Source organism: Budorcas taxicolor, chromosome 10 (assembly GCF_023091745.1).
Source record: "Budorcas taxicolor isolate Tak-1 chromosome 10, Takin1.1, whole genome shotgun sequence".
NCBI classification, from domain to species: domain Eukaryota; kingdom Metazoa; phylum Chordata; class Mammalia; order Artiodactyla; family Bovidae; genus Budorcas; species Budorcas taxicolor.
Window position 1 is genome coordinate 12,376,128 of NC_068919.1, and position 26,718 is coordinate 12,402,845.

The window sequence follows — 26,718 nt, forward strand, 5'->3', positions numbered from 1 at the left end:
TGTGCTGGACTCTACTGAAACTGCTCTGGCCAAGTTCACCAATGATCTCCAACTCAGTAAATTCAATAAATACTTCTCAGGTATAATCCCGACCGTTTGGCTGCATTTAACACTGCTCACCAAGACTTCCTTTTCACTTCTGCAACACTTCACTGTTTGCATGCTCCTCCTTATGATCCCCTCTGCTGGGCCACTGAAAACAAGTAACAATAATAACAGCAGCTGAAATGTGTCAGCTACTTGCTCTACTGTAACTGGTAAATTCTTTTAATCCTCGAAATAATCCTAAATCCATTCTCCAACTACCAGCTAAAGTAATTTTTCTGCAAACCAAATCTGATCATGCCATTTCCTTGCTTAAAATCTAACGGCTTTCCCCAGCCCACAGCTTTTAAGGTCTTTCATGATCTGGCCCCTGCCTATCTCTCCAGCCCCACTTCTCACCATAGCCTCTTCCATTGTGACCCTCTCCTGCTTTTAGCTTCTCCAGCAAAAACTCCACGTCTCTGTCTGTGTTATTCACACTGCCTGGAACACTTTTCCTCCACCTCTTAGTCTAACACTGATGGCTCTTTCGGGATTCAGTGACCATCCCCTTTCCTGGGAGCCCCGGGAGGCTGTACAGCATGGCGCTTATGAGACTGACATTGCAGCCAGGTTCCACCCTCAGCTCCGCCACTTCCGATCCATGTAACTTTTGGGCAAGTTATTCAACATTCTGGGACTTCATTTTCTTGTCTGTTGTGAGGGTTAAAGAAATCAGTACATGAAAGGTGCCTTGTAGGCTCAGGGTGACCCCAGACCATGTTAAGATACCTTGCCAACTGTTTTCCAGAACTCCTTTATAATATCCTATAATGCCAACTTCACTCCTGAGAATGTCTGCTGGTCTGTCTACCTTGCTAGACCGTCAGTTCCATGAGGGGAGGAGCAGTTGGACCTGATGCTGCTCCTATTTCTAGTGCCTGGTACACAGTAGGTGCTCACATTTGCTAAATCAATGACTATAAATGTAATGCCTGTGTATATCCTAGAGATACATACTCTCCAGAAAATGGCTACCCCCAACATGGAAGCAAAGAGAGGATGAAATTTTTCACAACGAATACACAGCAGCCTCGCGTTAAGGCTGAAAAGCAGTCACAAAGGCAACTTGGAAATTAGGAAAATATCTTTATTCTTTCTGAAATGTTCCAATATTCAATGTAGAAACCATGATAGTGGCTTTTTCACAACTTCACAAATTATAGAAAAATGACTTTCCATCTTCTTTCTTTACAGAAATCTCCCCCCAAAATCAGGGCTCGGTGATGGCTGGCACTGGGCAGGAAGGAGGGGCAGAGGATACAGCAGGTAGAACCAGTGCTCCCGGAGTAGCCTGAGGAGTAGCCTGAGCCTCCTCCTGCGCATTTAAAGCCCAGGCTGAGTCTCAGAGGCCCGCAGGCCCTGGGAGGGAGGCGCGGCCCCCACACGCCTGTGGCACACCGAGGCCAGCCTCTGCTTCAAAGGCCGGCCACCCCCAGAAGGCCTGCAGTGTGGCACTTGCGGCTGATGGGCCACGATCAAGGCAGCTTCGTGAGAACGAGAGCAGGAGGCAGGCCTGCAGCTCAAATCTTTCTTCTCTAAAGCATGGCCAGGAAAGAGGCTGTGGGCGCTGGCCAAATGGTGCTCTAGGGTTAGAAATTTCCCCCTTTAGCTCATAAAAACAAATTGTCAAATAGTTATTTTTTTAAAAAATCAGAAAACAAACATTTGGTTCCATTTAGGCTGTAATCAGCAATTGGTAATTTTTAGAAAAAGACGACTTGCGTCGCTCATCGTTTTTATCAGGCCTCTGACTCCTTCCTTTCTCATCCGCGGCTGGGTGGAGGGGCTACAGCTGTAGCAGAGGACTGTTTGTTGACGTGAGAAGACTGTGAAAAGTGTTTTGCACTCGCATACAAAGGCTGATGGAATTCAAAACGATCCCACTGAGTTTTATGAGAAACAGGACTGTTCCTCTTGGGTGTCTCAAGTCAAAACAAGGCAACTGCCTAGTGATTTATAGTCCCCACTACACATTTTCTGCCTTCCAAGAAGGCATTAGAGAAGGGCCGATGTCCACCAGAAGCAATTGTAAACACCCCACAGACAGCCTGGACACTTTGTTTTCAAATGCAGCAGGACTTTCTCCTTTGGCCCTGGCAAAAAAGCCAACTCCCTAAGACTGTTTAGGAAGGAACAGACAGGAAATCTCCCCCAAAAGCTAAGAGGGGCCAGTGCCCTCTGTTGACTAGAGTGGCGGAGAGCATCGTCAAAGGCAATTGATATATTTATGGCATATGAAAATTGTCCTGTGGTCCCCAAGTGGCCCCCAGGCTTGACCTGGCTGGATGGGGGGCACAGGAGATACAGAACAAGTTATCATAAGGCACGTGATCGAGGTAGCCCCCACACCAGGCCCAGAAAGATTATCTCTTCGCACGATTCCAGAAGTGTTGGAAAGCTGAGGAGTTGATGACACTCACTGCGAGCAGCAGCAGCAGATACAGGGTGATCATGACCGTAAACCAATGGCTGGAGACCCAGGAGAGCTGGCTGGAAGCCCTGCTTCAGCGGCGAGAGGGCGGGGGGGGAATGTTGGAACAAAGAGAAAAATATTTTTTTAAAGGGTATGCAACAACTTCTGGCTCAGAGAAGATGAAATGATGAATTTCGTCCTCTGAGTGAGCCATGAAATGAAGCTTCATGCGTGCTCCTTTGCTCAAAAAATCTGGAGCTGTTTGCCCTGGCACTGACATGCCTTTCACCAGAACAATTTCTAAATGTACAAAGACAGCTATGCAATGAGCTCATCCTGATCTTTTCTTTTATAGCTCCTCTTGTACCTTTTATAACCAGTCTTTTCTAAAGCAAGACTGTGGTATCTAAACAGATGACCTCGCTAAGGCAGATGACCAGATGGCGGCAGGTGGCAGGGTATTTAGCACAAAGCTTTTCACTTTCAGACATGCACAGATATCACTCTGAGCAGGGGAAATCCTCTCTGACCCACTGGGAGATGATCTAAGCCATCCAAATGTGCAGTACAGAGACACTGCAGGAAGGAGTGGGAAAGGAATGGAATTTTCAAGTAGAAAAAGCCAGATGATTCTAAAGCACAGAATACTGTCCCCTAAACTTAGGAACCCTGTACATACTTCCCAGATTTAAGGGGAGAGGATTTTACCAGTTTATTGAATCCTGAAGCATAGAAGCCACTGGTATAGATAAGCAGGAGTTGGGAGTATTAACAATAACCCTTTCCCTGTCTAACCTGCTTACCTGTTGCTCATCCCCAAGAGAAACTCTACCAACAATGCAACAAAATCTCAAAGTGACCCTTAACCCCAGAGAGCCCTGCCAAACCCCCAAATACACACTGCTGGAACAGTGTGAGGAATCGCCACTCTCAGATTCATGTGGGGTAGGATGGCCTCATCTGCTATTGGATTCAACACTCTAATTTTAGAGATAAAGATGAAGCATCTCAGGTCCAAAAAGGAGCAGGTGGTGGTTTGAGAGTCACTGTGGAAAGTGACTGAGCCAGACAGCACAGAATCAGAATTCCAGCTCAATCCTGGCCCCACTCTACCTCTCAGTTCAGCCCAGTCAGTGGATTTCAGCCTTGTGATCAGAGCCTAGGTGGCTAAGGGGCTTCACGGTTCGGCTTCATTCAGTCCCTCAAGTCATTGTGTTAACAAAGCCATTCCTCACTATAATACCCAGTCCCCTAGGGCCAGGACCACATTTTATTCAACGTATTCCTCCCTCCTTACCCCTTACATGAAGCAGAGTGCTTTATGTATTTTATACATAGCTGCGGTTTAGGCTGAGGGAGAGGGGCCGCTGACAACCAGGAACCCACTCCTATGAACACCGCCCTTGGCTGTCCTCCTGGATTTCGTGCAGCAACTGTCCTTCTCACCTGTTGGGCTGCTTCTGCGAGTACACCAGCAGGTACTTCACGCGCAAGAGCTGGTTATTAGTGACCACAAAGTACTTTGGAGGGACGTCGCCCCCTTCACTGTGCTTGATTCTCGCTCTCCTGCGATCTATCTCCTTGGAATCTGAATAAGGAGAAAAAGCACAACTTTACAGGGGGAAATACAATCACAAAAGCAAACTACGAGTAGAAACGAGTCAAGCCTCCTGATCCTGAGGGTGGAGAGGCCCCAGTAGGCAGAGGAATGGCCTGTGTATGTACGGGAAGCAGGACTAAAATACAGGAGAGTCCCACAGACAGACCACCAGGAAGAGGGAAAAGGGAATAGGAAAATTAAAAAAGATACAAGAGGGTAAAAAAGAAGAAGACTGAGTGGGGAAAGCAGAGGGAAGCAGCAGACTGATGGCCACAACAAAAAAATCATCCGGGGCTAGCAACAGGACTTGATCTAGAACAAGCCTTTTAACAGGCATTTTAAATTAACCATTCTGGATTCGAGCTTCCTAGAACACTCATCTTCCACCCTTCGTACCATGACTTGTTTAAAAAAAAACGAAAACCCTTTCCTTTCAGTAACATGAAAAAGCTGTATGAAAAAGAACCAACAACAACAACCACCAAAAAAGCCCGCAACAGGCCGAAGCTTCGTGACAGCAGACGTTACCAGGTCTTGTCCTGATGTGTAATGTCATGGTGTGCAGACTTCCTAAGAATTATACAAGCGAATATTCATGCTGTCTGGTTTGGGAGAGTGGCGTCAGAGCTGGGCCCGTTCCCCAGGCTTCCAGTTGTTTTATATTAGGGGCCAGGAACAGTGTTCTCAATCCTCCCTCTCTCAGTGGAACCAACAGGCCAGCTCTGGAGTCTAGAATGACAATTCTGTGACTTCTCTGCCTTTCAGGACGAAACAGCAGGGGGCGGAGCTTTAAGGGACAGATCAGGAGAGCAGACTCAGGGGCCCACTGGTCATCTGCTCACTGGGGAGCCCAGGATTTACCCCCATGGCCTCAGCTGCCCCTCACATCCTCCTGGGGCTCCAGCACACACCAGAGCGGCCTGGAGGAACAGGGCGAGACGCATCCTTAGCTTCAGTTTAGCAAATGTTTATTGAATGTCAAGTACGTACCAGGCTCCCTGCTGACACTAGGTGCCCAAGAGTGAATGAGACCCAGTTTCTGCCTTCAAGGAGCCTGTGCTCTGGCCTCGCAGTTCATTTTCCTCTTCTCTACCCCAAAGCTTTCCCTGAGCACTTGGACCCACCGTGACTGCCCCCTCCTCTGAGCTATCCCATGGACCTTATCAGCACTCTCAGCTGGCACTACTGACCTACTGCCTTGTAGATGATACCCTTTTCACCTTGTGTTCAGTCCTTAAGGAGACGGCTCACTCCCTGAAGGCAGGCTCTATCCTACACTGCTCTGCACCCAGCCCATCCCTTGCCATGCAATGGGTGTTCCACCCAACAGCTGGGCCAAAGGCAAGAGCCTGACACCCAGAGGCCTGCAGCCCAGGGCAGGGCCAAGCGCTTACTCACCCTTCTTCTTCGTTTGGCACTTGACGTCTGGATGGTCAATGACCTCGCACACAGCCACGCAGCTAAGGATGGGGCCGAGGAGACTGTGCTGCCACCCGTGGCCATGGGGGCTATAAATGAGGGCCAGGCTCAGGTCACTGGTGAGGTAGGTCCCTTCCCCAAACAAGGATGTCTGGAACAGCGGAGATCAACAGAAAACAAACCGGACTGGGTGAGTGCCGAGTGGGAGCAGCAAAACAACACAGGTCTTTCTTCAGTAGAGCTGTTAACACAAAGTCTCCCAGCCTCTCCTGACCCCAGGAAAAGACATAAGATCAAACAATCCCATGACATCATCACAGGGATATTACAAAAACACATTCCTATCTGACCACAGTTTAACTGATTGTCGATGTGGCTGACTAACCTGGCAAACTAGTAGTTCTAGTGCTTAAGGCTGAGTAAGACAAACACAGGTGTTAAGAGCCCAAATGGACCCACGTTTGAACCCTGTCTACCCCTCTAACAAGATAGCAAGTAATATAAATTCTCCGGGCCTCAGTTTCTACACCTGCAAAGTGGTGATGATGATCTCTTCTTCACAAGGTCATGGGCAAGGATTCAACGAGACGACGCACATGAAGCACCACACAGAATACCTGGCACGAGAGAGCGGTGGCTATTCCATCACAGGCTCTCGTGTCTTAGGGAATCAGTAATTCCTGCTACATGACTAGATTAAGCATGGTGACACTGACAGGCTTGCAGAAGCAAAGTCATGCCCCTGTGTGCAGGGAGAGGGCGGTCACATCTAAATGACTAGGGGAAGTGATCTGAGTCATTACTTGGAAAAGAAACTCTCAGACCAGACACTGTAACGAAATAAGGCAGAGCTATATGAGAAGCAGGGTTAAGTTTTGTGTTGGTGCAGACCAAGAAAAGGTCCAAAATTCTAGGAGGCAGATCGCTGGCGGTAAGTGCTAACTTGCTGTCCTCCACAAGGAAGCATGCCACGTAAAAGAGAAGGCTCTCAGGTGAAATACCTGCATGCTGAGGCCACAGCAGGCATAGCAAACACATCCTTTGCCCATGTAGACATCAATAATCAATCACGATGCCAACTTAAAAATATCAATCATGGCACTCATTCATATTGATTCAGACTCCTCACACAATATTCCAAGTAACTGCTACCATTGGATGGAATTTGACATAAGTTGTAATTCAAATTCTATCTCTGGGCCTCAGTGTCAGTATCTTAAGATGACTGAACGGCCTTACGCAGCTCAGTGAATATCCTCTACTTGAGAACTGAGAAACATCCTATTCAGCGGCACCAGGCTTCCACAATTCTCAACCAATGAAGTGAAGCTTAGGGGAAACGAAACAAGCCTCTGCTTGGCCATTTTACAATGTCCCCATTATCTCAAAAGCTAGCACAGACCTCCAAGGAGGCAATATCTCTGATCTGACCCTACAGCCATTTCTGCTTATGCCTCCCATGTATACACAATTCCCTAGACTCAAGAACCATGCACAGGGGAGCACAAAGCAGGAAACTTGGGAGTATCTCTACCAAGGAAACACTCTTAGAGCTTCAGCTGGCAGGCAGGCTCCCTCAAGCAAGCCCCTCACTGAAAACCCAGACAGAGGTGGCCAGAAGAACATCCACTTCACCAAAGGGCTCTGATCAGATGCTTCTAAGCAGCAAACCCCTCAACCAAGCAAAGGCTTGGTTACAAGACTGGAATCAGCAGGCAACTTCTTCAGACATGCTCTAGTGTGAAGTGTAGGGCCCCTGGATTCCAGTAGCCTGGCCATAATAATAAGCCGAGAGCCAGAGTAAACAGGCCCGTCCCCCTCAACACAACTCAACTGCGATAATCAGCTGCAGCAGTGTTGGAAAAGTCTCTCCTGCCTTGGAGCTGCATCAGCTACAAATGAGCCCACAGCTCATGGAGCCAGCCCCCAGACAAGGCCGATGCTGGCACAACCGAGGGAGAAGCTGCACCCTCCAACCACCCCCCCAGTCCCTCTCCTTCAGCCTCTGAAAGAAGCCACTGCTTCCTTAGTGCTTAAGTACAGGAAGAGCCCTTTGCATATGTGAAGTATTTCAGTCCTGTCAGGACACCAGAAGGTGGGGAATGGCATCCTATTTTACAGATGAGGACCCCGAGGCTCTGAGAGATTAAGTAAATTTACCCATTTTAAAAAAGGGAGGAAAGGGACTTCCCTCATGGTACAGTGGTTAAGAGTCTGCCTGCCAATGAAGGGGACACATCTGATTCCTGGGCTGGGAAGATTCCACATGGCGTGGGGCAATCAAGTCTGTACACCCCAGTGAAGAGTGGGCCCCGTCTGCCCCAACTAGAGAAAGCCCATGTGCAGCAACGATGACCCAGCACAGGGCCCTTCCCTAAAAAAGAGGTGCGGGGGAGCTCAAGGAGGGAGCTCCTCTCAATTTCCTAATGACTGACTCTCTTGGAGGGTCCCCGAGGCAAGTACTTCTCAAACTTCAACATGCATATGAATCACTTGGGAGTCTACTAAATTGTGATTTCTCATATGATGGGGTCTGGATGGGCCTGAGATTCCATGTGTTCAGCAAGCTCCCAGGGATGTGGTCCAGGGATCATGCTGGGAAGACCAGGCTCGCCACACAGTAGCATCACCTGGGGAGCTCTGGAAGCATACTGGTGCCCAGGCCCCACTCCCAGAGATTCTGACTTAACAGGCTGGGGACGTAGCCAGGCATCCAGACTCTTAATAGCTCCCCCAAGCGATTCTAAATGTGCACCCAAGGCTGAGAACCATCTTTAAAGCGACACTTCTCAGACTTTCATCAGTAGAGGAATCCCTGGAGACCTTGTTAAAATGTAGGTTCTGACTCAGGTCTGGTGGGCCAAGGATTCTGCATTTCACAGGCTCCTAGGTGAAGCTGCTGGTCAACAGACCACACTTTGAGTGGAAAGACCTTGGTGAACCTACCTACCCTCACCCTCACCAGCTCTGGCCACCCTCCTCACAGCCCCCTGATGTCAGCAGCCTTGGGCCCCACCTTGTTCAGGTGGCAGTGCAGGCCATTGTGGATGATGGAATGGAAGTTCTCTAGGCGGCTCCCGTGGAAGGCGTAGATGAGGTCGCGTTCTCCTTTGGTCTCATAAAATTTGGCGTTGGCTGGGTCGGAGTACTCAATTTCAAACAGGAAGTCCGGCACGGGGACAGGCGTGTGAGGGGTACCAGTCAGCTTCTGGATCTTTTCAAACTTGAAAACATGCAGGAAGTCGCAGTTTTATTTGGGAAGCTGGTAAAGAGTGCTGCCAAAATGGCCTCCTAAAGCCTGGGGCTTAGCTCCTATGGGCTCTGCTCATGAGAACAACTGGTTTCACAGGAATAAAAACATCAGTTTATAAACAAGTTCAGAGCCTACAGCTCAAGACTGCTTTCCTCTAACGGTGTTTTCCCCTACAGTCAGTTAACTAAGAAGTATGAATTGTATCTTCTAAATAAAGATCACATCTAATTTTCATTACACTTTCACATTTATTTCCTGCATTCCATCTTTACAATACTATCAGGAGCTAGAAAGGTGTGATAAATTACAAAGCTGGCCACGAATTTTTCCTCCCATCCCTGTCCATTCACCTTTCTGCAATGTGACTTTGCAGGTGGAATTCCATCAAGATTTCATAGGGAGATGGAATCAATTTCTCCACCCCTTAAATCTTCACTTCTCTTGGCTAACGGGACCTTGGTAAGCATACGGCAAACAGAGACTTGAAAAGGGCTTCCCTTCCCCTTGTCTGCTGCTGGGAACCCTTCACAAGCCCTGCAAACCTCCTACAGGATGACAGCCTTGTAGAAGCAGGCACCAGCCACAGCAGCCTTCAGCTGGGATAGCTGAAGCCCCATACGCTTACGTGAGGTTACCCTAGGACAGCCCTGCGTGAGCAAGCCCTGCTCAGGAGAAACACCCGACCAACCCAGAGAATCATGAGAAGCAGTCCATGTTGCTGCCAGCCAGTAGATTTTGGGAATGGTTTGTGATGCAGCAGAAGTCAACTGATATGCAAGGATGAACTCCTTCCTAAGGGGTAATAATAATGCTCTTCAGGGCAGAGACCGCATCATTTCTGTAACTTTCCAACAGTACATCCCAGACCCAAGTCAGTCTGTGGTCAAGCTTTCGCTGGGTTATGATTAAATGACAAAAATAAGGGCAATTTCACAGATATATTTACACTGATGTAAGGCTGCCATGAGCCCTTCTTTAAAAGAATTATCCTTTCAGCCTGAGGTCAGGGCCATCCTCCCTTTTTCATATTAAAATATCCTTTTGTAAAATGATATGCGGTAGACTAATGTCCTCACTTGGGCACGATAAATAAAAAGTTGATAAGCCTGGATCCCAACACTTCATATTTTAATGGAATTTAACTGCTCTATAATCAAACATCAAGAAGCAATTGCTTTATCTACTTTGCCTGTAACACCCAACAGCCAGTAAACGCCTGATGAGGAAGGAGTAAATTTAAATTTAACAGATGACAAAAGTGAAACCCAAAGAGCATAACCCAGGAGTTAGCAGCCCAGCCTGGGCCTGAACACAGGTATCCTGACTCCCACTCCAGATGCTGATGTTTTCTTACCACCCAACGTGGATAGGGGATGTCCCTAGACACCAGAAACCGATACACCAAATTCTAGGCCACGTAAGGAGGATTTTTGTCTTTAGCAGGAACTTATAAAATCAAATGCTCTTAAATTAAAAACGATTAAGTGAAGAATGGTATAGACAAACCCCTGTTACCACTTAGAGGTAAGAACACCAGATCAGCGATCTGTCAGTCTACACTTTGACCCCTGTCATCCCAGCCTGTCCCTGCAAGATCCCAGCCAGGCAAGGGAAGCCAATTTACGCAGTGCCTGCCCTGTGCCAGAAACTACGCCGGGGGTGATGGACATTATGTCATAGCACCCTTCTGAGCTGTTAATATTCTCAATTTACAAAGAGGGCACAGAAGACTAAATAACAGACGGGATCTGAACCCAGCCTGAGGATATCCACCACTTCAGTCTGCCTCATTGCTTCCTGAGAGCGGGAATCTTTTAAGCTGTGGTCAAGGATCCCCCTCCTTGTTAGAAATATCTGGGGTGCTTGTGATAGCCAACATTTACTGAACCCTTAGCACGTGTCCTTAGGCATTATTCTAAGTGAGGAAATTCATTTAATTCTCAGAGCCAGTCCACTGACAGAAGTATACTATTATTATTCCCATTTTACAGAGTGAAAACCCAGGTACCGAAATGCACCCAGCAACCTGCTCAGTGTCACACAGCTAGTAGAAAACACGGCTTTGCCCTGCCAATATGCAAACTCCTGGGCCCCAGTCTAGACAGAGAATGAGAATCTCTGGGGACAGGGTCCAGGAATCTACATTTTCAACAAGCTGCCCAGGTCACACTGGTGCACAAAGAGGTCCCACAGCTCTCCAGGCCCAGGAATCTGTGATCCTATACACCAAAGTCTCACCTCTGACTTCCCTGCACTGTGGATTGTCAGGACCTTTGACGATAAAATCCAGCTCATCAGGTCCCAGGCCCATGGGTCTTTTTCTCCTGAGGACTGGAGAAGTTCTTTCAGGTTAGGTAACTTGCTGGCATCTGCAAGCTGAAGTGGGGAAAACTTCTGTTAGCAAGGATCCTGGGGAAAAATGATAGTAACCAGGGGCCCTCTAGTGGTAAGGCAGGCAACCTGCACTTCTTTCATGTTCCAAGGAATTTCTTAAGAGGGCAAAATGCGTAAGTCTGTGATCCCTTTCCAAATACTGCCCAACTCCTAACGCTCTGAACACTGGAAGGTTATATGTAACTCAACTGGTACAAAACCTAACCTGAAGGGCTTCCCTAGTGGCTCAGTGGTAAAGAATTCACCTGCCAGTGCAGGAGATTTGGGTTCGATCCTTGGTCTGGAAGATACCAATGCCACTGAGCAACTAAGCCACAACCACCAAGCCTGGGCTCTAGAGCGGGGACCTGCAACTACTGACTCACACACCCTAGAGCCTGCGCTCCACGACAAGAAAAGTCACAGCAATGAGGAGCTGGAGCACTGCAACTAGAGAAACGCCCATGCAGCACAGCCAAGAATAAAGAGATAAATAATTTTTAAAAAGCTTAACCTGAGCAGATGTGAAGTTCATTTCATCGAATTATCTCACTTTGTGTTACTATTAACACAATGTCTTTTTCTCCAGGACTTTCAATACCTGATTATGGGATGCACTCTACTGGAGATGTTACCAGAGAGTTGGACTGTGAAGAAGGCTGAGCACTGAAGAATTGATGCCTTTGAACTGTGGTGTTGGAGAAGACTCTTGAGAGTCCCTTGGACTGCAAGGACAACCAACCAGTCCATTCTGAAGGAGATCAGCCCTGGGATTTCTTTGGAAGGAATGATGCTAAAGCTGAAGCTCCAGTACTTTGGCCACCTCATGCGAAGAGTTGACTCATTGGAAAAGACTCTGATGCTGGGAGGGACTGGGGGCAGGAGGATAAGGGGACGACCGAGGATGAGATGGCTGGATGGCATCACGGACTCGATGGACGTGAGTCTGAGTGAACTCTGGGAGTTGGTGATGGACAGGGAGGCCTGGCGTGCTGCGATTCATGGGGTCGCAAAGAGTCGGACACGACTGAGCGACTGAACTGAACTGAACAGAGTACATACTGCGGGTAAAGGGTTAACACCTTTTCCCTTCAGCGTGAGTTAATTTCCTATCCACCTGTTCCCCTGGAGACCAGATAAAAGAAATACAGCAATTACATACATAACTAAGCAACACTGCTTATGGTAACTACACCCCAATGGAAACTGCAGCTGGACTGGAAGAAACTGTGTGGGGAATCCACAGCTGGGGTTTCCCTGAGCGTGGTGACTTTCTGTAAGGACCCTGGTAGTTATGTTCATGATATTGTTACTAGAGGGGCCAGCCTCCGTGGAGCATGGGGCTTCATTAGACCAGAGCAGTTCCTGCAGTCACTCAATGTGAATCTCATCTCCTTAACACCTGAGTTGTCACACTTGAGGGCAAAGACGAGCTCCTGGACCTCTCTGTGGACCACAACAAGGACTTCTGCAAAACTGGAATGCCTGTTGTGAGTTGTGATCCATCCCAGAGCCTTCTGATATAGGCTAGTACCTGGTGTGTGAGGTGGACAATATTGCCTCTGTAAAATCAGGCAAAATCTGAATTCCACAGCAGACTTGGTGCCAGGATTTCTGATAAGCGATTGTGGAACCTAGGCTAGCAGAGAGCTACAAGGTATCTGTAGCTTCTTCTCAGAAATTAGAACTGACTAGAAGCCAAATCTCTCCAGAATGGGACTTAAAACACCACTGCAGACCGATGCCACCTGTGAACATACCTCCTCCAAGCTTTGCTCACTCAGTCCCCTGGAATGCCCCTTCCCCCAACTCTACCAACCCAGACAATCCCTCTCCTCCAAACCCCTAAAGCACTCAGCCCCAGTACTGTCTCTCCAAACTAGCCAGGATTCCCCAAGACCAAGGACTGTCCTGTATTTTCCAAGTTCTGTTTCCCTTGATGTAGAGGAAAGAAAAGATGGATCTCAGGTTGAATCCCCACTCCTTAGACCTGGCTCCGCCACTAGATCTGGCTGAGCCTCAATCTCCTCTCTAACATGAGAACCCCCCTATCTCCATGTGGGTTGTCAGGAAGATCAAAGAAGGTAACAGAATCTCAGGGCCTGGTCTATACAGTGTATGTCCATTTCTTTTCTTCTAATTTGCATTTCTCCCTGGACAACACATACCTTTTCTAGGGATGTAGTTGGTACTTCATGAATACCAGCAGTTCTTTCCTCTGTTTTTAGCTAGTTCACAGTTGCAAACCTTGGGAGGTTTATTCCCTAACCCTGTAACATTTCAGAGTTGTTTTATTCCTGTCTCTGTTTCTAAAGATGCAATCAACAGACTCAGGTTTCTGATAAAACTAAATCTGCATGCTTTGTGGACCATCAGTGGGGATTCAATTTAAAAACAGGGATGTGTAGATGCTCCACAAGAATTGAAGCTACACAGTAGGGAAGCAGAAAGAGAAATAATTATGACTTGTAACTATTCACTGTCATAACAAAGACGGGTACAAACTACAAAGGGGAACAAGAGAGACTCCTGTTGGGGTAGGTGCTGGGAGAAAAGGGAGCGGGGGAAAAGGCTTTGAAGGGGAAGTGTTGTGTGATAGAGTTTGACAGGCAAGGGCACAAGAAGCACAGAAGTGCAGCCTGTAGTCAGGGGCGTTGATGGCAACAAGGGAAGTTAACTGCAAGCTCTTTTCCCAGGTGGCTCAGGTCAAAATCTGGGCTCACCCCTTACTAGCTGTATGACCTGGTGAGTTAACTTCCTGTGTTTCAGTTTCCTCAAACATATAACTGGAATGAGATTAGCCACTTCTGAGGCTCCTGCTGAAGGTTAACCAAGTTAAACCAGTACTGTGCTTAGAGCAGTAAGAAGGCAGTGAGTTAGTGGGGCTGCCGAGAGTGCTGTCTTCATTAACTGCAACTGGTTCAGTGTGACTACAGCTTAAGAGTGTGGCGGAAGCGTCACCAGGAGGAACAGGAGTGAGAAGACGACTTGAGATCAGCCTGTGAAGGACCCTGTACCCTCTTTGGGACTCTTGACTTTTGCTCTGTAGGCAACATGGAGCCCCTGAGAGTACCTGAAGATGCATTCCAAATGATATATCCTCAGGGACACCGTGGTCTCCACTGACACTCTTTCCTACTCCTGGTCCACACCTGCTATGCCAGAGTCTTATCTCCCACTGGAATGACCATACCCATCGCCGCTCTCAGATCCCACCTGCGAGCCACAGCCTTTGCCAGCAGTCCAGATCGAGTGATGGAGGCCTCACAAGAGACTGTCAGTTACACAAGGCCTCTTTCAGGGGCTCAGTCTATGGACATGGGAGAGACCCCTCTCAACTCTGAGCTAGGCCCAGGCTCTTCCCACAGCTGCCTGCCCACACAGGGGAGCACTGCTGTTGCTTTATTCCCATTTGCAACAACACAGATGGACCTGGAGGGCATTGTGCAAGTGAAATAAGTCTGACAGAGAAAGACAAATGCTGTGTGATATCACCTATATGTGGAATCAAAAAATAAAACTAGTAAATAAAACAAGCAAACAAACAGATATAGAGAACTAGTAGTTATCAGTGGGAGGAGGACAGGGAGGAGGGGTAGGAAAGGGTAGGGGGTTACGAAGCACAAACTACCTGTGTGAAAATAGACAAGCTGCAAGGACATATTGTGCAGTGAAGGAAACAGTTAATATTTTATACTAACTATAAAGGGAGTATAACCTTTAAAAATTATGAATCACTGTGTTATACACCTGAAACTACTGTAAATCAAGAATACATCAATAAAAGAAATTTTTTAACTTTAAAAGATATATATGTACATACATACATACAAACATACATAAAAATGAGGAAACTGAGGCTTAGAGAGTTCAAGTGCCTTGCCTAGGGTCACACAGCTATTCAGTGGCAAGGCAGAGACGTGAAGCCAGGTAACGTGACACAAGTTCATTCTCCATGATGCTTTCCTACCAAATCAATGGAGAAATTTAGTAGTGGACTGACTGTTTTAGCCCAAAAGAGCAATTCTGCTGCTGCTGCTGCTGCTGCTAAGTCGCTTCAGTTGTGTCCGACTCTGTGCAACCCCATAGACAGCAGCCCACCAGGCTCCCCCATCCCTGGGATTCTCCAGGCAAGAATACTGGAGTGGGTTGCCATTTCCTTCTCTGAGAGCAATTCTAGGAGAAATTTAAGAGGCTGCTTGGGAAGCTCTAGGTGTGTTTCTTGAATAACACAGCCAAGACAGCTAGCTACTGTCTATGCCTAAGCCCTGTCAAAGGGCTTAAGAAGAAAGATGTATGTCATGTGTAGTATGGGGGGTGGGGGAGTGGTCAAGAAGACAAACTCTCCATCTAGACAAGAGTAAGGAACCACAGTTGGTGACATTAGAAGGCATTTATCAACAACTGGATTGAGGGGAAAGTGTTCAGGAGGAGGGCAGGCATTTATGGGGGCTGAGGGGAAGGCAGACGCAAGAGTTTTCACAGCAAGTAGGGTGGGAATGGAACCTTAAGTGAGGGTGTAGAATTTTGAGAGGAAGAGAATTCCCAGTGGCAAAGAGCAGGACAAAGAGGCAGAGAAGGGAACAGGGCCTCTCCCAAAAGATGGTCCAGGGCTCAAGCCCCAAGGCCAGGCAAGTGATGAAGAAGAGAAAGAGGTTGTCTAGGAAAGAGCAGTGAGGACTGTGTTGCGCTGGAGGCCCACCAAAGGGCCCAGCCACCAACCTCCAGCTGCTCTCTGCCTAAGGGCCCCCTCTACCCAGGCTGTGGAGCCTCAGACTTTTTTCTTGCTTATAAAAGACCAGATGAAAAACAAAACCTGTCATCCCACAGGCCACCTTTTTGCAGTCTCTGCTCTAAGGAATAAGGATGCATTCAGTTGGAGAAGTGGCTGAAGGAGCCCAGGCAAGTCCTAAACACTGGACACTGCTAAGTGGTCAAAGGGGTTTGAGAAAGGAAGAGGTGGTCTGGGTGACTAAGAAACCAAGAGCAGGGAACCAGCAGGGGACAAGCAGAAAAGAGAGGGGACCAATGACCTCAGGAGACAACTTAGTCTCCTTGCTTCGGGTCCAGGTTGGGGCGGGGGAGGGAGGGAGGGAGTTGGGAGGGGCACAGGACAGCTTGGCGGACACCTGGCAACAACCCAGATCAAACTCTCCTGGGACGTGGCCCAAGACACTGTGTCTACAGAAGTTGTCACAGGTGATTCTTATCACCAGGAAAAGCGGGGATACTCAGGCTTAGATGTTAAGCAATATTGTCCTAGAAGGGCTGGCAGCAGGAAAGAACATATGGAAAAAAAAAAAACCCTTGTCTAGGAAGATGCCTGAGGCCATAATTACTAGCTGTGGGTGGAGGTGCTGGAAGGAAATGAACCAAAGGTACAGCCAAGGTCACCAGCCTCAGGGACCTGACCACATAGAATGACACCCGGAAAAGTGGGGTGGCCCACTGCGATGAAGGCAGGAAAGATAGGACAGAACAGTTGCGTACAGGCTCACCTTGCACAAACCTAAGGTATGAAAACCTCCAGATGTTCAAGCTGGATTTAGAAAAGGCAGAGGAACCAGAGATCAAATTGCCGACATCCACTGGATCATAGAAAAAGAAAGACAGTTCCAGAAAAACATCTACTTATGCTTTATTGACCACACCAAAGCCTTTGCCTGTATGCATCACAACAAACTCTGGAAAATTCTTAAAGACACAGGAATAACAGACAACCTTACCTGCCTCATGAGAAATCTGTATGCAGGTCAAGAAGCAACAGTTAAAACTGGACATGGAACAAGAGATTGTTTCCAAATTGGGAAAGTTCAGTTCAGTCACTCAGCCATCTCCGACTCTTTGCAACCCCAGGGATTGCAGCACGCCAGGCTTCCCTTTCCATCACCAACTCCCGGAGCTCGCTTCAACTCTGTCCATCAAGTCAGTGATGCTATCCAACCATCTCATCCTCTTTTATCCCCTTCTCCTCCTGCCTTCAATCGTTCCCAGCATCAGGGTCTTTTCTAATGAGTCAGTTCTTCTTACAGGTGGCCAAAGTATTGGAGTTTCAGCTTCAGCATCAGTCCTTCCAATGAATATTCACGACTGATTTCCTTTAGGATTGACTGGTTTGATCTCCTTGCAGTCCAAGAGACTCAAGAGTCTTCTCCAACATCACAGTTCAAAAGCATCAATTCTTTGGTGCTCAGCTTTCTTTATGGTCTAACTCTCACATCCATACATGACCACTGGAAAAAACAGCTTTGACCAGATGGACCTCTGTTGGCAAAGTAATGTCTTTGCTTTTTAATATGCTGTCTAGGTTGGTCACAGCTTTTCTTCCAAGGAGCAAGCGTCTTTTAATTTCATGGCTGCAGTCACCATCTGCAGTGATTTTGGAGCCCAAAAAAATAAAGTCTGTCACGGTTTCCATTGTTTCCCCATCTATTTGCCATGAAGTGATGGGACGGAATACCATGACCTTAATTTTCTGAACACTGAGTTTTAAGCCAACTTTTTCACTCTCCTCTTTCACTTTCATCAAGAGGCTCTTTACTTCTTCGCTTTCTGCCATAAGGGTGGTGTCATCTATGTATCTGAGGTTACTGACATTTCTCCTGACAATCTTGACCACAGCTTGTGCTTCATCCAGCCTGGCATTTCACATGATGTACTCTGCATGTAAGTTAAATAAGCAGGGTGACAACACACAGCCTTGATGTACTCCTTTTCTTATTTGGAACCAGTCTGTTGTTCCAAGTCCAGTTCTAACTACTGCTTCTTGACCTACATACAGACTTCTCAGCAGGCAGGTGAGGTGGTCTGGTATTCCCATCTCTTAAAGAAATTTCCACAGTTTGTTGTGATCCATACAGTCAAAGGTTTTCGTGTAGTTAATAAAGCAGAAGTTTTTCTGGAACTCTCTTGCTTTTTCAATGATCCAATAGATGCTGGCAACCTGATCTCTGGTCTCTCTGCTTTTTCTAAATGCAGCTTGAACATCTGGAAGTTCACGGTTCACATACTGTTGAAGCCAGGCTTGAGAATTTTGAACATTACTTTGCTCGCATGTGAGATGAGTGCAATTGTGCAGTAGTTTGAACATTCTTTGGCACTGCCTTTCTTTGGGAACAGAATGAAAACTGGCCTTTTCCAGTCCCGTGGCCACTGCTGAGCTTTCCAAACTGGCATATTGAGTGCAGCACTTTCAAAGCATCATCTTTTAGGATTTGAAACAGCTCAACTGGAATTCCATCACCTCCACTAGCTTTGTTCTAGTGATGCTTCCTAGGGCCCACTTAACTTCTCATTCCAGGATGTCTGACTCTAGGTGGGTGATCACACCATCATGAATATCTGGGTCATGAAAATCTTTTTTGTGCAGTTCTTCTAAGTATTCTCGCCACCTCTTAATATCTTTTGCTTCTGTTAGGTTCATACCATTTCTGTCCTTTATTGTGTCCATCTTTGCATGAAATGGTCCCTTGGTATCTCTAATTTTCTTGAAGAGATCTCTAGTCTTTCCCATCCTATTGTCTTCCTCTTATTTCTTTCACTGATCACTGAGGAAGGCTTTCTTATCTCTCCTTTCTATTCTTTGGGACTCTGCATTCAAATGGGTATATCTTTCCTTTTCTCCTTTGCCTTTACCTTCTCTTCTTTTCTCAGCTATCTGTAAGGTCTCCTCAGACAACCATTTTGCCTTTTTGCATTTCTTTTTCTTGAGGATGGTCTTGATCACTGCCTCCTATACAATGTCATGAACCTCCATCCATAGTTCTCCAGGCAGAGACTATCAGATCTAATCTCTGGAATCTACTTGTCACATCCACAGTAAAATCATAAGGGATTTGATTCAGGTCATGCCTAAACGGTCTAGTGGTTTTCCTTACTTTCTTCAATTTAAGTCTGAATTTTGCAATAAGGAGTTCATAATCTGAGCCACAGTCAGCTTGCTGTCTTGCTTTTGCTGACTGTATAGAGCTTCTCCACCTCTGACTGCAAAGAATATAATCAAACTGATTTCGGCATTGACCATCTGGTGATGTCCACGTGTAGAATCTTCTCTTGTGTTGTTGGAAAAGGATGTTTGTTCTCTTGGCAAAACTGTTAGCCTTTGCCCTGCTTCATTTTGTACTCCGAGGTCAAATTTGCCTGTTACTCCAGGTAGCTCCTGACTTCCTATTTTTGCATTCCTGTCTCCTATAATGTAAACGACATCTTTTTGCGGGGGGTGAGTTCTAGAAGGTCTTGTCAGTCTTCATCGAAACATTCAACTTCACCTTCTTCAGCATTACTGGTTTGGGTATAGACTTGGATTACTGTGATACTGAATGGTTTGCTTTGGAAACGAACACAGATCATTCTGTCATTTCTGAGATTGCACCCTAGCACTGCATTTCAGACTCTTTAGTTGACTACGAGGGCTACTCCATTTCTTCTAAGGGATTCTTGCCCACAGTAGTAGATATAATGGTCATCTGAGTTAAATTCGCCCATTCCAGTCCATTCTAGTTCACTGATTCCTAAAATGCCGATATTCACTCTTGCCATCTATTGTTTGACTACTTCCAATCTACCTTGATTCATGGACCTAACATTCCAGGTTCCTATGCAGTATGGCTCTTTACAGCATTGGACTTTACTTCCATCACCAGTCACATCCACAACTAGGCACTGTTTTTGCTTTGGCTCCGTCTCTTCATTCTTTCTGGAGTTATTTCTCCACTGTTCTCCAGACCTGGAGAGTTCATCTTTCAGTGTCCTATCTTTTTGCCTTTTCATACCATTCATGGGGTTCTCAAGGCAAGAATACTGAAGTGGTTTGACATTCCCTTCTCCAGCTGGGAAAGGAGTACATCAAGGCTACATTGTTACCCTGCTTATTTAACTTATATGTAGAGTACATCATGCGAAACGCTAGGCTGGATGAAGCACAAGCTGGAATCAAGATTGTCAGGAGAAATGTCAATAACCTCAGATACACAGATGACACCACCCTTATGGCAGAAACAGAAGAAGAACTAAAGAGTCTCTTGATAAAAGTGAAAGAGAGTGAAAAAGTTGGCTTAAAACTCAACATTCAAAAAACAGAGATCATGGCATCTGGTCCCACCACTTCATGGCAGACAAGATGGGGAAACAATGGAAACCGTGACAGACTTTATTTTTTTGGGCTCCAAAATCACTGCAGATGGTGACTGCAGCCATGAAATTAAAAGACGCTTGCTCCTTGGAAGAAAAGCTATGACCAACATAGCATATTATAACGCAGAGATATTACTTTGCCAACAAAGGTCCATCTGGTTAAAGCTATGGTTTTTCCAGTGGTCATGTATGGATGTGAGAGTTAGACCATAAAGAAAGCTGAGCACCAAAGAATTGATGCTTTTGAACTGTGGTGTTGGAGAACACTCTTGAGAGTCACTTGTACTGCAAGGAGATCAAACCAGTCAATCCTAAAGGAAATTAGTCCTGAATATTCACTGGAAGGACTGATGCTGAAGCTGAAACTCCAATATTTTGGGTACCTGATGCAAAGAACTGACTCATTAGAAAAGACCCTCATGCTGGGAAAGACTGAAGGCAGGAGGAAAAGGGGAAAACAGAGGATGAAATGGCTGGATGACATCACTGACTGGATGGACAAGAGTTTTAGCAAGCTTCAGGAGTTGATAATGGACACGGAACCCTGGCATGCTGCAGTCCTGGGGTCACAAAGAGTCAGACACGACTGAGTGACTAAATGAACTGAGCTGAAGGTATGAAAATCCAGACTGACTAACACAGATTAGGGTTGAGAGTCTACAACCCTCTTCATAAAGAGAGTCATCACAGGGACCCTTTAAAAGGGTGGTTTTCTACCCTAACCCCACACCAGCATCACCTGGAAGCTGGAGAGTTGTCTGCCACCATCTCATATACTGATGAGCGGATGGTGACAGAGATGGTAACAGAATCTACATCACTGAGTTATGAGGAAGATTAAATGTGTTACACACAGTCCTCCTGAAAACAGAAATAAAAAAATAATCTGAGAGACTGAGAGGTTTACATTGAGATACCAAGTATGTACCTAAAGGACACTTACTGACCACACTGAATCTTTGCTACCATTTCCTCCGCTACTCAGCACCTGAGTGCCCATGAAATGATCAAATCAATTACTAGAAAAAAATTTAAGCTACATATTCTCTACAAATAAACAAAAAACATAACGCCTGGGTTCCACCTCAAACCAATTAAATCAGAATATGTACACGGTGAGACCCAGATGTCAGTATGAAGCTTCTCAGGTAATTCCAATTCAAGCCAAGGTTGAGGCCCTTATAAAGAATGATCTTCCCAGTAAATGTTAATATTCAATTTCCAATCAGGAAATAAGCAACAAAAGCTTTCCTTAGAAAGGTCTGTTAGCTGATGAGCCCAACAATTTCACCTTTTGGAATTTACTTCAAGAAAATAACTAGACATATAAGCAATGATTAATGTAATAGAAGGACCTTAGTTTGCTAACCAGGGATCAAACCCGTGCCCTTGGCAACAAAAGCATGGAGTCCTAACCACTGGACCCCAGGGGAATTCCCACCACAGCATTATTTATAAGAGCAAATTTGTTAAAATTGTGTAGGAACCCAGACAAAGGACTCCTAACTGCTAGGAAGTGGAGGCACAGAATAAGAGGAGGTTCCCTCTGTATCTGAAAAGATGAAGCAGAGTTTGCAGGGACAGAGAGGGAGTGGCCTGGAGAGGGCAGGCATGCCCTGGGGTCAGGGAAGAAGCTTATTCACGTTTTAATCCAGACACTGAGGAGTCAGTTTGTCTAGACATTATAAGCCAGACCTGAACCAACAGTCACTGGAGAAGTTTGGGCCCCCGAATAGGAGATGGGAATAGTGTAGCTAGCTGCAGTGCTTCTCAGGCTTTACTAGGCACACAAACACCCAGTGAAAGTCGCTCAGTCGTGTCTGACTGTTTTTGACCCCATGGACTATACAGTCCATGGAATTCTCCAGGCCAGAATACTGGAGTGGGTAGCCTTTCCCTTCTCCAGGGAATCTTCCCAACCTAGGGATCGAACCCAGGTCTCCCACATTGCAGGCGGATTCTTTACCAGCTGAGCCACAAGGGAAGCCCACAAACACCCAGAAACACCCATGGATCTCCTTAAAATGCAGATTTTGATTGGGTAGGTCTGGAGTGCGGCCCAACAAGCTGCATTTCTAACAAGCTCCAAGGTGATGCTGATTCTGCAGGCCCTCAACCACACTTTGGGTGGTAAAGGGCTGAAATTAATACAAAAGAGCCATTCCCGCCCACCTCCCACTCCCAGCAAGGGTCTTCAGGCTAATGGAGAACCAGGGGAAGGTATTTTCTAGGGGGGAAAACAAAACAAAAACCTTACGGCTGTGGCGCCAGTGACAAGATTCTGTGTCAGTGATTCAGGAATGTGAACTGCACAACCTGAAGTTTGAGGGGGCTGATGGTCAAGGCTATTGGACATTCCAAGAATGCTACAGATTCTCTGACCTGAAAAGAGCTTAGTCAACTTTTTTCCCAAGAAACAGAATCAAAAACCCTCAGCCTGGGCAATCAGCACATACCCAGTGCGATTCCTCAAACATCCGATAAGCACCTCCCAGGCCAGGCACTGGGAATACAAAGAACTGGTACAAAATCGAAAAGCTGAACACTGACAGAAATGCTCTCAAAAAAAGGCACTTGAGAGATGATCTGGAATTTGGGGGGCTATGAAATAATCAAACCCTATACTGCAGGTAGATTCCTATACTGGAGGTAGATTCTTTACCATCTGAGCCATCCGGGAAGCCCATGAAAGAACAGGCCAGAGCAATGCTAAGCCTCAGAGTGTGGCTCAGCAGGGGGCAGTCTCAGGAAAACAACTGTCAAGAAGTAATTTCAGCCAGAGATCTAATTTTTGGAAACTACAACAAGTGTGTTACAGGTGTTAGGACATCTCATAGTGTAGAGAAAATTAATTTTAAATGGCTGAAAATCATACACTGTTTCACATTACTTCCAAGTGCTTTTAGCCAAACAAATTAAACTGGGAGATGTTTTTCCAGTAGTTGTGACCCAGGAGCTCAGTTGCTCTGAGGCACATAGGATCTTCCCTGATCAAGGATGGAAAATGGGAGACTTTTAAAAGCTACAAACCTTCCTTCTCCAAGTAACCACAAAATGATCCAGAAGGCCGAGTCCAGATCTGACTCTCTTTTAAAGGTTAACCTTTAAGTCAGAAAGACATAAGTCCAGATGCCAAGTTCTCTGCACCTTTTCTTTAACTCAAGTAACACGTGGCAAAACGAAACCTAAAGTGTGTTTATCTAAGAACATGCACATGCCCCCAGAGGTCATGCCAGGCCCTGCCTGGTGAGAGGTTTCTCCTCAGAAAGAGCTAAAGAAAACCAAGAATCTGCATGGCCTGGGCTAACTTCCCTCACTCTGGGGCCCCATAAGGAATGGTAACAGTTTGGGATGGTAAGAATCTGCTTTTTTTCAGTGGCCCCTGAGAGAAAGAGTGCACTGTCTAAAAATGGCCCCCAAATGAGCCCCATGCGCACGACAGTCTGTCCCTACAGAGGAGGCAGCTATTTGGGGCTACCCAAATTGTCAATGCTCTCCTAAAGGATTACCAGTATGGGAAGAAGTGTATTCCTCAAACTGAGTGCACTAGTAGCTATGGAGAGGGATGTGGGGCAGGGTGAGCTCCATCAGGGGCGCTTATACTTTATCACTTGGATTTTTTATAACAAGAATATAATCAAACATTACTTGTATAATTAAAATGAATTTTTTAAAAAGCATGAACAAATCAATGCGTGAACAACTCCAAAGATCCCTCTGTGTTTATCCCATATCTATCAAAGTAACCTGATTCTGTTCTTGCAGAAAGAGAACATGCTGAGCATTCTAGTCCATTTGGATGTTTCTTGGAAAAAAATAATAAAGCGTATTATGGGGCATCACCTCTGGTGAGTTTGGGCCCTCTGACTCCCAGTTTTTTCTCTCTCTACTCTTGAACAGATCCCTCTGTCACCCTGCCAGCACAAGGGTCTTATACATCGCGGATGTCACTACTGCCCTCCCAGACCAAGGATAAAATCTACACATCTGGGCAGATCATGCACAGCCCTGATTGCCCTGGTTGGCCTCATCTTTTCCTATTCCCCACAAAAGTCACATGGAAGCACAGACTTGTCCTTCTTGATGAGATCCTGGTATTCTGCCCATCCTGCTGCTACTCCTGGAATACCCCTCTCCTCCTCTCAGCAACTCCAAATCCTCCATGTCCCTGGGGACTCAGCATGGTGTTGTAACTGCCCCTGGTTAGTACTCTCTTGATTCCAGCCTACTGCCAAGATGTTGAGTCCTGCTCTGGGCTTCTGTGTTGTATATAGGCCTTACCCCATAGGGTAACTGATCAGACTGTTAACCTCTCCTTGATTCTTTTAATTTTGTATCCTTAGCACCTGGCCCACAGCAGGAACTCAGTATATATCCACTGACAAAAATGAAGAAAGGTTCATTCTCCAACACTCTGATAGCACAAATGCACAGAATTAAATATGTGAATTTGCAGAACAAACCATGGGGGAAGTCAGTCTGCTTGCCTCTTTCTCCAACCTCCCATTCCCTGTACCCTGAAACCCCTATGCACTGTGGTCAAGATCTGAAGCCCCATCAACACATCCCTAGCCTAAGCTGCAATGGACCAGGCAGGGGCGAGGAAGCTGGGCCGTTGCCCCTTGACCATCTGGGAGTGAAAGCAAAACGGGTCACCCAATACTGACCACCTCATCAGAGATAATTTTCAATATCTGTTAATTCTAATCATGATCAACATTCCGTAAAAATGGCTTGTGATATTAAGAGATTTTCTAATGTTGAACTAATTTCACATTTCTGGTAAAAACCCAACCTATTAATAAGTAATTATTCTTTTTATATATTGTTAATTTTAGGATCCTAATAGATGATATTTATACTCTTCGGTGACACTGGCCTATAATTTTCTTGTATCATTCTTACTAGATTTAGTATCAAGATTACACTACCCTATTTTTCTACTCTGGAAGAATTTTTGCAAGACTGCAATTACTTAGTTCCTTAGCAATTGGCAGAACTCACCAATGAAAACCAGGGTAGGCCTGGAGTTTTTTCTGAGAGAAAACCTCTGAGTACAAACTCAATGTCTTTAAAGCCTATAGGCTTTCGATTTCGTATTTCTCAAGAGAAGCAAGTTTGGCAAGTTCGATTTTTCTAGGTAATTCCGAACATTTGGATTACAAAGATAACTAATATCTGGAAGGCTGACCCTGAGGTGAACTCTGCAAGAAATTAAGTGCCTCCTGAATCATCAGAGAAATAACAGCTCACATGTGTAGTGGACATATGCTACAATTTATAAACGTACTGGCCACATATTACGTTATCTGAAGATGAGGTCCCGGTGGCTTTGATGACATGATGTCTCATTTGCAAAGGGATAGATAACTTCCTATTTAGCAGAATCAGCTGATTCACTAGGAAATGCTGTGGAGGCCTATGCAATTGTTGAATTTCTCACTTCATCTCGGGGAGTCACTTGGGAGTGTCAATATCTAGGGTGTTGGGAGTGTTCTGAGCTCCTGGAAACAAACCTTCCCCAAGACCAGGCTGGGGGTGTTAAGTGCGGGGCTGGCACCTTCACGAAACAAGGGTTCCACACACTACGCGGCCCGGACGCAGTGCCGGGGGCGACGGGGCACACTCACCAGAGCCTCGAAGTCCTTGCAGTCGTGGCGGGCATAGGACGCGGGGAAGGGCCGCAGCACTGAGTCGCGCTTGTAGCTCCGCAGGGCCGAGGCGAAGAAGCTGCAGCGCAGGTCGGCGGCCAGCACGTCGCGGCCTGCCGCCTCCCTGACGGCCGCCCACCCCGCGGGCTGCATCCCCGGGCGCCGTGCGTTCTGGGGGGAGACGCGCCGAGGTGCGGGGGCGGCGGGTGGGGGTCGGTAGGGTCAAGCCTGCGGTCAGCGCGGGGCTGGGCCCGCGGACAATGGGCTGGAGGGGGCCGGGGTCCTTCGGCCGGGGGCGAGCTAGGCGGAGAGAGGAGATGACAGGGTGAGAACGTGCTGACGAGTGTCTTCTGCGGGGGAAGCCGAGCCACTCGCCGCCCAGGGAGACGGACGGGTGAGGAGAGGGACCCGGCCGGGACCGCGGGCCAGCGCGAGGGGTGGGCCGGGGGATAATGGGGCCGGCCGGACGGGGATCCCGCACCTGGGGGAGGGGCTATGACATGCGTGAGACGACAGCGTCCCGACACGTGTCCTCTGAAGCGGCCTGGGTGGGGGCACCCCCAGAGGGGACCGCGGCCCGAGCCCGCTCCCTACGCCGGGAGAAGCTGCGGCGCGGGGCCTTCCTGTCCCGCCTTCGACCGGCGCCGTCGCAAGCCCCGGCGCTCGCCCGGCTGCCCTCGGCGTTGCCTGCGTCCCGCCAGCTGTAGGTGTCCGCTTGCCGCCCGGCGTCCGCCGGAAGGACGCCAGCGCCCCGCCGAACGCACGGCCCTACCTGCCCTCCCGCCGCAGC

At 47.1% G+C, this 26,718-nt stretch overlaps 1 protein-coding gene across 4 annotated transcripts; it reads right to left on the bottom strand.

Moving 5' to 3' along the window:
- Window positions 1–1,219: 1,219 nt before the first annotated feature.
- Window positions 1,220–26,718, bottom strand: PARP16 (poly(ADP-ribose) polymerase family member 16). Of its 4 annotated transcripts, none has more exons than XM_052646580.1 (7): window positions 26,410–26,718; window positions 25,908–26,228; window positions 11,011–11,148; window positions 8,536–8,742; window positions 5,499–5,670; window positions 3,947–4,088; window positions 1,220–2,589 (listed from the first exon to the last, which is right to left on the bottom strand). In XM_052646580.1, the coding sequence occupies exons 2-7, from the start codon at window positions 26,079–26,081 to the stop codon at window positions 2,451–2,453; spliced, it is 972 nt and encodes a 323-aa protein (XP_052502540.1). In that variant the 5' UTR covers window positions 26,082–26,228; window positions 26,410–26,718; the 3' UTR covers window positions 1,220–2,450. The 4 variants fall into 4 exon arrangements, with proteins under 4 accessions (XP_052502540.1, XP_052502543.1, XP_052502542.1 ...); XM_052646583.1 differs by having other exon boundaries at window positions 1,220–1,670; window positions 2,508–2,586; window positions 25,908–26,718; XM_052646582.1 differs by having other exon boundaries at window positions 1,220–1,670; window positions 2,508–2,589; window positions 25,908–26,718.